Source organism: Physeter macrocephalus, chromosome 13 (assembly GCF_002837175.3).
Source record: "Physeter macrocephalus isolate SW-GA chromosome 13, ASM283717v5, whole genome shotgun sequence".
In the NCBI taxonomy this organism is placed as follows: Eukaryota; Metazoa; Chordata; class Mammalia; order Artiodactyla; family Physeteridae; genus Physeter; species Physeter macrocephalus.
The window spans coordinates 13,301,779-13,314,385 of record NC_041226.1 but is presented as its reverse complement, the minus strand read 5'-3'; the positions used below and the strand labels follow the sequence as shown (position 1 = coordinate 13,314,385).

Below are 12,607 nucleotides of genomic sequence, written 5' to 3'. Positions count from 1 at the left end.
TATCAGGTAGGAATCAAGATACACTGAAAAAGATCTAAAAGCAAGATATGCGAAAGAAAATCCAAACAACAGTTCCTTAAATGACATAGAGGTTAATGTATTTATTTTGTGCCTCCAAAAGAAGTCTAGATGTAGGCAGTCCAGGGCTCATTCAGCAACTCCGTGTCCTCAGGAGCCCAGCTTCCCGCCTTTTCACCCCCTCTTCCTCCTGCCCACGTGCACACAAGGTGACTGCGGGAGCACCAGCCATTACCTCCTCATTCCAGACAGGAAGGGCAGAGGGCAAAAGATGCACGCCAGTTAGTTTGCCCCTTCTAAGGAACTTTCCCAGAAGCTCCACCCAGTGACTGGCCAGAACAGTGTCACGGGGCCATCCCTATTTCCAAGGAAGGCTGAGAGATGTTTTTTCTCACATTTTCATTCTCGGCCAAATCAGGGTTCCATTTGTAAGGAAAAAGAAAAGAATAGGTATTAGGTAGGTAACTAGCAACCTTGGGCACATGAGGAAAATAGCAAACTTCACAAAAGATATGTCCCTGAAGCCAGGCCTCCAACGATGATGAACACTGGCTTCCACTTGCTGACTGATTATTTTGAGCTGGACAGCAAAAATGTACCACTTCAACATAATTATCACATTTAAACCTCCTCACATCATCTCAGTGATTTAGGTCCTATTATTTTGATTATATAGATGAGAAAATTGAGGCATAGACAGGTAAAGTGACTTACTCAAGGTCACATAGATATTAAGGCAAGATTTGGATTGGGTCAATTTAACCATGAAATCGTGCTCTTCACCTCCCTGATCCCATATGGAGAAAGATTTGAGAGAAGAGCATGCCAGTCAGCAGAGCAAGAAAAGACAAAAGTAGGAACTCTTGGGATATGTACTAGAAGCAGTGAGTTTGCTCTGACAGGGTCACAGGATATGCAGAAAGGAGAAAAAGAAAATAAGATTGATGCAATATCTTTTTTTTTTTTTTTTTTTTTTTTTTTTTTTTTGTGGTATGCGGGCCTCCCTTTGCTGTGGCCTCTCCCGTTGCGGAGCACAGGCTCCAGACGCGCAGGCCCACCGGCCATGGCTCACGGGCCCAGCCGCTCCGCGGCATATGGGACCCTCCCAGACGGGGGCGCGAACCCGGTTCCCCTGCATCGGCAGGCGGACGCGCAACCACTGCGCCACCAGGGAGGCCCGATGCAATATCATTGTGGGCTTTAAATGCACCCATTCATTTATTTATTCAGCCCACATTTGAGTGCTCACTAAGTGCCAGGTACTTCATTAGAGACGCCAAGATGAAAGATACCGGTCCTGTCCTTAGGGTATCATAGTTCACTAGTGTTACAAACGCTCCAGTATAAATGCTCTGGGAGGAGCAGCAAAGACTTCCCACAGGAAATAAATTCTGGATGGACTCTTGAAGGAGGGTTAGGAATTCTCTAGGCAAAAGTCGAGGCAGGGAGCTTGCAGAGGAGAACATGAACAAAGACACAACAAAGGAACTTCTAGTGGTACATGAGGCTTGACTTTAGAGATATGCTGGAGGGTTATGTGGGTGTAGATCACAGACTTTAGGCTAGGGGCTCTTAGACTTTCACCATTGACAGAGTGACAGCAGCCAGCACAGTGATGAAGGCAAGGTACCATGAATATTTGGATTATGATGGTGACACAACAGAGGAAGAGGAAAAGACGAATATGAGAGGTATGCAAAGTGAGGTAGAATTGTGTCAGGTGATCGGAGAGAGCAGTGAGTTACCAGTAAGTAGCCTTGGGTACCTGAGAGGAGGAGGATTTCGTTAGAGAAGAGGTGAAACACTGGAAGAGGAGCTGGTTTAAGAGACAATATGTTTAGTTGAGTTTGAGCCATACTAAGTTTGAGATGCCAAGTAGTGGTATCCAGAATAGCCTGGTGGAGAGGGTGTGAGAGTCATCCACATGTATCAGCTGAGAGTTGAAGCCATTAAATTGGCAAGGAAGAGGGTATAGAAGAAAAGGAGAGCCAAGAACCAAGCCTCGGGGCAAAGAGGCACATGAGGAAGAAGAAAAATCAGAAAGAACAGTCAGAGGGGAGAGGGTGTGATTGAATGGACAACAATGGGAGCAGCTAACTTAGACTCTTTCCAAGAAGTCTGGCAGTGATGTGGAGGCCATCCAGATAGCATGTGAGAGTAGCAGGCATTCAAAAGCCCCCTTTAAAAAAAAAAAGATGAGGTGGCTGAAACAAGTTTGATGGCAAAGGCAATTCTCCGTTAGTATTGTGTAACAACCTACAATTCAGCCTTATCATGTATCATTGAAATAGTCCTTTATTGTTTTTTTATTTCAAACTTATAGCTACAGATTTTGTGCCTTGTAATGTTTACTCTTTTCCAAAACTTAATATGTGATGTTTATAGATTAAATATAACATTTTATTTCTGCTTTTTTACCCATATTCTAACAGATATGATAAAAAAAATTAGATACTAATTAGTAGCCTTATACTATACAATAATTGATCAAATTTCTGTCTAGATTTGTATACATACATCTTATCTATAGTCACACTGCTGAGTGACATCAAAGCTGTATTCTGTATCAAACCATAAATATATTTACACTTAAGACACACTGTATTCACTCAAATGCACCATGAAATTAAGAGTTGATGCATAAATCACTTTTTGGCCTTTTGGCTAAGATCAAGTGAAGAGTTGATGCATAGTTTATTTCTGCGTGAAATATACACTCGTAGAGCCATATTCTGCCCAAAAGACCAATCAATTCAAAATTGAATGGCATAATTTTGCTAAGTGTCAGATGCCTCAGATAACAAAATAACATTTGAATATATCCATACTTTCTAAATTTTAGTGACATTCCACATTTCTTTATTCAACAATTAATTTAAAATACTTTAGATTCCATAATAAAAAATACTGAAGATCTATCATGTTATGATGCATGTCATAGCAAAGCTATCTGTTTTGTTCTTCATATGCTGCTGTAAGGAACCCCTGATCCCTTTTATGCACCATAATGCATATACAATACAGATATAATATTTATGATAGGTATTTTACATTTTTATTCTTACTGACGCAGCATATCTTTAATTTATCCAAATCTATTTTCTTATCTTGATATTTTCCAAAGTATTAATAGTATGACTTCATAAAGTTTTTAAAATCATGAAATAGACATTAGCTACTTTTGGAAAGATCTTATCAATGTAATTTGTGTTCAGTGAACTTCGGCCTCTTTCTGCCATTTCATACCTAATATTTAATTCTTGGATATTTTAAGTACAAACTGATATGTCACCGAATTTAACCTTGATTTTAAGCAACTTTCTTTTCTTTGATATTTTTAAATCCAGGGTGTATTCAGTTCTCGAGGAAAAAAGATCCTTATGGCAGATGCTGATGGAGCCACAAAGTTTCCAGATATTGAGAAATTAGAAAAAGGACTGAATGATCTACAGCCTTGGCCTGTGAGTATAAGAATATAGTTTAAACAATATTCATTAAAGAATAGAGGGGGTCTAAAGTAAAATTAAACTGATATTTACCTATAAGTTAAACAATTGGGAGATTTTTTTTGGTGTGAAATTCCTGTATACAGTTCCACAGAAGAGCTAATATTTTATTATAAACATTTGCTGATTTTCTGAGATTCACTTGACAATTACTTATTTAATATTCTGTCCATCTCTCTCAATTTTAAATTGCTTTACTTCTACCAGAGTTTTAATATTTATCATGCATATTTAGCTAAGTCTTTTATTTAAAAGCATAGACTGAGACTTCTGGGTAAAGATGCAAAATGAAACTGGATCACCAGACTCTTGTTTTTGATGAAACAAACAAAAACAAAACACAAGCAGCAATCTCTCAAAAAAAGATTATGTGTAAGTTCGTGCCATAACTTCAGAAAGTGGAGGTTGACTTTCACTCAGTATAATACATTTGAGTTTCATCCAAATTACTATGTATATCAGCAATTTGTTCCTTTTAATCACTAAGTAATATTCCATTGTATGGGTGTACCACAGTTTCTTTATCCATCCAACTGTTGAAGGACATTTGGACTGTTTTCCAGCATTTGGCAATTATGAATAAAGCCAGTATCAACATTTGTTTAAAAAAAAAAGTAGAGGTTGAGGAAAGAAAGAAAATCTTGGTGCCATTCCCACCTCTTAAAAGCCATTTAGAGAAAGAAGATGAATTTACCAAATTCTGAGCTTTTTAAAAAATATTCCCAATCTAGAAAGAGTCAGACTTCAAGAATGAGTTAGCACCCATAGACAACTGTATCCCAGGATTCTAGCAGAAGCGGAAATTGCTAGGGCTCGCCATTGTCCTGGCTTCAGACTGGGTTTGGGTTGAGCACAGATCCACGTGATTGGATCCATTCCTCAGAGGAGTGTATCCTTGTCCTTGTACAGGGCACGACAAAATCTCACAACAGCAAGGAACCCAGATAACCCAAGAAAGCTACATAGAGCTTTAGGGTGCTCCCCGCCACCACCAAGTATAATCCTCAGGCCTTGAGACTCTAGTTCAGAAGGGAAAAATAGGTATCATGAAAGGTAGAAGTTTATCAAGGAGAATTCACCTATACTGTACAAGAGCTACCCATGTTAATCATGACAAAATGAAAAGAAATAAATGGCAGCTACACCAACATATTACTGCAGAAAAAGAATTAATGAAAGTTTCATACAAAAGAAAGATAAACCCCATCTGAAAGCCAGTGTAATCCAAGGAAAAGGATAAAATTACACAAGAGTATTTTTGCTAAAGAAATAATACTTAATGAAAGTAAGAATTCAGCAACAGGCATTTGAAGGTGAGATGACAATTGCAGATCTAAGAAAACAAATTGAGGGCCAAAATAAGATCAATAAATGGAACTATCCATGAATGAAATAGACCAAATTTAAACCTAATTATTATATTTGTTAAAATATTATTATGTATTTGTTAAAATAATCCCTGATCATTCAAAAATTAAACAATTTAAAACACCACACATTGAAAACCTATTAAAGCAAAACCTCCAAAACCCAGAAAATTTAATAATTACAAAAATTCATCTCATATTTCTCTTCCTAGGAATAAATATCTATTTAATTTCATAGTTTGTGAAATATTGTTTCTCCCTCCACCATCACCCACTCCCATTTGTTCTTTCAAGATAATAAATTAACTAATATCATTCTTAAAAGAATTAGTTTTGCAAATATCCCTTTTACCTGTGCTATTCAAAGCAGTAGCCACATGTGGCTATTTAAGTCAATTAAAATTAAATAAAATTTTACTTCTTCAGTCTCACTGACCACATTGCAAATACGTGTGGTTAGTAGCTACCTTATTGGCTGACACAGATGTAGCGCATGTCCAAAATCAAAGTGATTTTGGACATTGAAATTATTAAATTATTATTGGATATGTTACATGTTCACTCTTACTAAAAAAAGTATTTCTTTTTTCACCTCTTACTAAATCATGATAAGCTAAAAGAAAAGTCCAACTGGTGAAATTCTTGGGTTTGATTTCCTAGTTCTCTCCAGAGAATCTACAGAGACTTGATATGTTTCTCCCGCATTATTTCTCTACCTTGGGGACCCAAGAGTGGGAGGGAGAGTGGAAGGTGTCAGATTGTTAGCTGCCTTTATGTCATTCTGAGGTGGGGCAAAGAAAAATTAAATGATTCAGCCAAAGTTAGGGGGTGAACCAAACCATACACTGGAAAAAAAATCTGAACCTTCCTCTTGTAAATCCAGGTCCTCTGAAAAGAAAAGGAGTTCTGATGTCATCTTTGTTTCTAATCATAACCCAGTTTATTGCACTGTTACTATAAATGTTGAGTTTTAAAGAACTAAAGTATATGATTATGTTTAAGCTGTTAATTCACAGCCTGTTCTACAGCACCTCAGGGTATGCCTGGTTATTTTAAGAGTATCATGACTCATTTAAATTAGTTTGAACTCAGTTTATTAAGAATTGGTATCAATATGCATCATATAACACTTTTTGGAGGTGGTGGAAAGCAGGTAAATGATAGGTGGTTAAAGTTCCAGTCAACCCAGTGAGAATTATTTTTGAATTGGAACTCCTATCTACTACTGATTCTAACAAAGCTTATGAACAGTCAGTTGCTCTCAGAAAGCTTATACTCTGAGCCTAACTTGCATAGCGGAATTAGGAGTCTTTTTAATTATTGAATTAAGGTCTTGGTAAACTTTTTCTATAAAGGGCCATATAGTAAATTTTTTCAGCTTTAAAGCCATACAGTCTCTGCTGTAACTACTCAGCTCTGTACATAAATGAATGACTGTGCCTGTGTTCCAATAAAACTTTATTTACAAAAACAAGCAGCAGGCCAGATTTGGCCATGGGCTGTAGTTTGCACCCAGCAACTTTGATCTAATTCATTTATTTATCCAATATTGGAAATTTTTCATAACTAACAAGTGAACTTTCAATCTCTGCTGGTGTAGCTCTAGTGATACCCAAGCAGCCCATCCATCTCAACTCAGTTATTAAGCTCCTCTTGACATTAAATGCAAATCTGTCTCCTTTTAATCAGCCCCTTTGGTTGGTTCTGTTTTTTTTGTAGCTGCACAAAACAGTCTATTTCTACTTCTTAGTGACAGCCCTTCAGAGAGTAAAAGCTGTTTTCCATGTGTCTTCTCTATTTTGGGCTGTCAATAGTTATTCCAGTTTTTAAATAGCAGGTTTCTTTTTCTTATCATCCTGGTCATTTTCCACTGAAGTTGGTGAAGATCTGGTTACGACATGACATTGTTACCTCATACGACCAGTTTTTTCAATAGGAGTTGCCATTGAACCTTGACTCCCATCCTTATACTAGTACAGTTGTTATTTCTGTTTCTGTGTTTCTTTTGCTTTGTTTTGTTTAGGAATAGAAGTGTGGCTCTTAATTTATCCATATTATACATCAGCATGTTTAATTTCAGTTTCTCAAGGTATAGGTTCTTACTCTACCTTTAATGCAATTGGTATTCCCTTCTCAACTCATTTAAGCCACAGATTCCATAAGCACTGCCTCACAGATATTCCCTTAAACCCTAATAAAAATTGACTAGAATAGTTCTGAAAATAATGAAACAGAAACATGGGTTTCAAAGTAGTCAAGTCCTATAGTGGATACACGACTGACTGACTACATGGCAGAAGTTAACTTAAATGTCTTTTACAGCATTGGTTTGACAGGCTCCCCAGCTTGTTCTTCAGTGGCTTCTACTGTTTTCTTTCTTCTCAGCTGATTTTATTTTTAATTGCAACAATAAGAAATTTGCTGCTGCAGCTGACCCTTGAACAACAAGGAGGTTAGGGGTGCCGACCCCCCACCTCCCTACATAGGCCCAGTTCAACCCTGTGTGGTTCAGGGCTCAGCTGTACTTCTTACTTGTAAATTCTCTTAGAGTAACCAGGTCACATATTCTAGTCTGATTATTCTTACATGGTGAACTTAAAAAATTTAAAAAGTTGCCTGCACTTCCTCCTCTGAAGGTAATTGTTCTTTTAAGGTTCGGAACGATTGTAAATGTGTATAATTTAAGTAGAGCTTTGTATGACAAACAAATGAAAAAGGGATTTACATTTAGTTCCAAGTATTTTATTTGTATCTTTTTTAAGTGCAAAACTTTTCTCCTAGCTTTTCAATGTCCTAACCTGTAGTTATTCTACCTCTTAATAAAAATCTGCTTGATTGTATGTAATTTTTTAAGCAAAGTATATAATGATCACTTGTTTACTGGCTTAACTATTCGAAATAGAATTTTAAAAACCCATGAAGGGGCAGATAGATGACAAGATGTCTTATTCCATAATCATAGAGTAAGTCCTTAGGCCATGACTTGGATCTTAAATTCTCATTTATACATAGTTTCAACAAGCTTAGCTTTTAGGTTTTTAAGGCCATAAATAAAGGTAATGAATATGAAAGAGATAAGGAGTAAAATTACATTAAGAAAAACTATAGGAAGCAGATATTAACCACGCACAACTCAATCTGGAGTGATTGCTAACTAACGACCCTGTGTGTTCCCTCGTCCTAAGTATGGTAAGTAAGTTCCCTTGGCCAAGTGAGGTTTTGGTACACCGACATTTCACATGTGTATTCATGGCTTGGTTGTTCCTGAAACAAAAGAATGTGATGATTACTGCTTCCCTTTTTTGTGGACCATGTGGTCAGGTCTAAGAGCCTGGTATATTTGTTTCACCCTCTCAATATTTGGGGAGATGACCAGGCTTCCAAAAGAGATCCCTTCATTTCCCAAATCATTCATTTTATAGACCAGGCAGTTACACAAGCATTTTTCTGAGATCTTTGTGAAAATCAAACAGGAGAATAAGAAAATTTAAAAGGTAGTCTTGAAATCATAAAAAGAGGTAGATTGTATATAATAAAATTTCACAACAGTCTTTCTCAGCAGATCACAAAGTGTGTTCCCAAACCTTTGAAGGGCAAGGGCTGCCTATCAGAGCAAGTGTTTGTTTAATGCCAGCGAACCTAGTTTGGAAGTGTGTATCTCTTAGGGAATAGCAAACTCCTTCTGTAAAGGGCCAGAGTGTACAGGCATACCTCGTTTTATTGCATTTTTGCATTATTGCACTTCTCAGATACTGCCTTAATTAAGGATGTATATTTTTTAAGACATAATGCTATTGCACACTTAATAGACTACAGTATAAACATAACTTTTATATGCACTGGGAAACCAAAACATTTGTGTGACTCACTTTATTGCGGTGGTCTGAACTGAACCCACAATATATCTGTGGTCTGCCTGTAAATATTTTAGGTTCTGTGGACCATGTATGGTCTCTTTTGCAGCATTTTTTTTTTTTTTGTAACAACCCTTTAAAAACCATTTTTGGCTCAGGTCATTCAGAAACAGGCAGCAGGCTGGCTTTGGCCCATGGGCTGTAGTTTCCCACCCCTGTTCTAGAAGATTGAAACTTTGATCTTAACAACCACAATTTTTCCTAACCACAGAAATTTTCATAAATTTAATATCCTCATGAGTGTCAGGAGAAAATACTCCAAATTAATTTTTTTATTTAACTTTTTTTTAAGATTTTTTTGATGTGGCCAAATTTTAAAGTCTTTATTGAATTTGTTACAATATTGCTTTTTTTTTTTTTTTTAATGTTTTGGTTTTTTGGCCACGAACCATGTGGGATCTTAGCTCCCCAACCAGGGATCAAACCTGCACCCACTGCATTGGAAGGCAAAATCTTAACCACTGGACCACCAGGGAAGTCCGAAAATACTCTTAATTTAAAAGGCAGGAAAGTAACAAGGCACCTTTCATCAAATAAAAGGGAGAAAAAGAATGAATGTTGCCAAATTTATCTGTTGAGCCTGTGGAGATAGATACAATATTTTTTAGAACAAGTTGGAAATATGAATCAAAAGCTTTAAATAATTTAACATCCATTGACCCAGACTTTGAGAAATTTATCTTAGGAAAATTAAGAATGTGTATAAAAATAAATTGACAAGGGTTTTTGCTTATTTTTTTTAATACAGCAGTGTTTTTTAATAAGGGAAGAAAAACTAGAAACAATATGAAATGTCCAGTATTAAGTTACAGTGGTTAAATTCATTAATATATAGGATGGCAATTCATTATACATGATTAAGTGAAAACAAATTTTAAACATCGTATATATGGAACTATCTATAAAGTAATATGGTAACATCAGTTGTCTCTGGATGGAGGAACTATGGATATCTTTTCAATTCTTTTTAGATTAATTTTATTTTTTTTTAAACAATGAACCCATATTGCTTTTGAGGGAAAAGAGGGGGGGAACAGTTTTAAACAAAACTTCTTTTTTAAATAAATAAAATTTTTTCTTAACTCACTAGTTTATTTCATGTATCAACTTTTTCATTTCTGTTCCTATTGGGTGAATATGACTAATCTTACTATCTGACTTTGACTAATTTCTAAATTGTTTCAACGTTGCTTCTACATCTCAACCTCATTTGGAATCAGTTTTGTCTTTCGGACAAATGCCTGCGCCCTTTTCCATTTCTGTTTCCATTATGTTTCTTAATTTTGGATGTGGAGTTCAAATAGACCTAGATTCAAATTCCATGTGAACTTGGGCAACTTAATCCATCCACCTCACTTTCCTCATCTCTGACATAAGGACAGTGTGCCCAAATGCATAATCCTGAGGTAATGATTTAAATTTTTTTAATGTATGTCGAGTTTTTAGCATGTGTTCAGCACTCAACAGCCATTACCTCTAATTATTAACATTTTGTGCTTTATTTTCAGAACTAATTCTGATGTTACTGTTTATAATTGTTAATGTAAATTGGATTTACCTAATTCTTCTAGTCAATTTCTTCTGTCCAGTGAATTTGTGAGAAAACACTTAACTGAAAAAGTAATAGGAGAGAGAGATTCTGATGAAGCATTTCTCTCTAGAATACAATACAGTACCATCTTTTACCACTTTTAAAAGCCAGCTATCATAGTAAATAAAATTTAAAAAAGTAAGAAATTCAGCCAAACTCTGAAAGAGGCTTAAAGGAAAGAGCCTCAATGTCTACATACATTTTCTAATATGGGGAGTTTTAAAAACAAGAATATCCTTCATTCCTGAAGAATAGCTAACTACTCTGAAAGCTGCTTAGATGAATTCCACCTGATAGATCATTATCAGGGATTCAGTTCTTATATTGGAATGACAGATACACAAAACTCTCTTAAAAGCTTTTAGGGACTTATGCTGAAAGATTCTAAATGAAAGCTTTTGTTTTTTATTTGTTTTTAGTTTAAGTGACATTTTAACTCTACTTAGTCCCTGAAAGGTGGGAGGATGTTCTTTTTTACCAGTTGCTCAGTAATGTTACTGCTCTTTTTGGATTCAGAGTTAAAGCTCATTTGCCATATACTGTTGAACTTTCAATGTGGTTCTTCCTTAAAAAAACCATTCTCTCCCTTCCCGAGCAAAATACCTCTGCCAGAAAAAGGGAAGAAATTATTCCCACTCTTAAATAGTAAGCAAAGTATATAACAGATAATTTCCAAAAGAAAATATAGATGGCTAATAAAAGCTCTCCAAATGTTTACCTTTGTATTAAAAAAAAGGAAATTAGATCATATGTGGTAATATTTTCCCCTTATCATGTTCACAAATTTAAAATGAAAATAATTAGAACTGACAAGAACTACTGATGAAATAGTCAATATCATACTCAGTGGGAAGGTAATTTAAAGAATAATTTGGCCCATTTACATTAAAAACACTCATACTTTTAACTTAGTGTTCTAGTTCTATGACTTTCTCAAAGGAAGACGTCCAGAATACAATTAGAGTTTTATATTCAAAGACGTTCTTTTAGACACCTTTCTAATAACATGAAATTAGGTGAATTTACCTACCAACACGTAGGTGAATAGTGAAACCATGGTTAATCTATATGGTGAAATATTATATTGCCCTTACAATTGATACAAAAAAAGAAAGACATACAACACTACTGTAAGTTCTTGAAAAATAAACCTGAATCTTATCAGGCCTCTAACTCTAACAGCCAGTTTGTAGGAAATACAGAGGAACATGTTAAATGTCACCAGGGGGTGCAGTCAGCAAAATTTAGAATCTAGGACACTGTACAGGACAAATTCCATGGTTTCTTCAACAAATAAATTATAAGAAAAAAATTTAAAAGAGGTAGGAGGAACCCAGGGATAAAAGAAATGCCAACCAAATTGTATGAATTTTATTTGGCTCTTGATTTTAAAAAACTGAAAACATTTATGAGATAGTTGGGCAAATTTGAAAACTGATTGTATATCTGATGGTGTTAAGGAATTCTTAATGTTTTCAGTATGATAGTGGTATTGTGATTGAAATATATATTAATTTATAGTATATGATGCCTAGCATTTGTTTCAAAATAATCCCCAGTTGGGTAGGGTGGTAGTAAAGGGCTTCAGAGGAGGCAAGATTGACAGTTGGCTATGTGTTGGTAATTGTTGAAGCCAGGTGGTGGGTACATGGGGCTTCATTTTCTTATTCTCTCTACTTTTGTGTATGTTTGAAAATACCCTTAACAAAAAGCTCAAAAACAACGAACTTGAATGTAAGAACTTTTTAGGTCACTTTATATGAAGAAAAGCATGGTATACATGAGTAAATTTCAGCTCTGGTTTTTTAAATACAGAGGGGAAAAAAAGAACACAAGGAAATACACTGCCTCCTGGACCTTTGTAGGTCCTTTACCTTCTTATCTACCTAGGATTTGTCACTTCAGAGAGTTTTCAAATCCTAACTCCTAAAGATGATGTTTTTTAAGCTCTGTCCCTACAGATAGCGCCTATATGCCTCTTCCCAGCAACATTACTGGGACTAGCATACAGGGAGTGATTTCCTAAGCCAGTTTTTTTCTAGACTGGGGCAAATAGAACCTGAGAATGGCAAAAAAAAATAAAATAAAACACAAGGAAATATACAAAATGTTATCAGTGGCTGCTTTTAGGTAGTGAGATTATGCATGACTTTTTATAATAATTTTTTCATATACATGTAAATTTATATGCTTGCCAGTTTCTTTACAATG

At 35.6% G+C, this 12,607-nt stretch overlaps 1 protein-coding gene across 4 annotated transcripts in view; it reads left to right on the top strand.

Annotated features, from left to right (window-relative positions):
- Positions 1-12,607, top strand: part of ALG5 (ALG5 dolichyl-phosphate beta-glucosyltransferase) — a 42,121-nt gene that overhangs the window by 12,690 nt on the left and 16,824 nt on the right. For all 4 annotated transcript variants that reach the window (XM_007128877.4, XM_024125949.3, XM_028497330.2 and 1 more), the window contains one exon: positions 3,366-3,479. In XM_007128877.4, the coding sequence (XP_007128939.2) occupies positions 3,366-3,479 (114 nt within the window). The remainder of the gene's footprint in view (positions 1-3,365; positions 3,480-12,607) is intronic.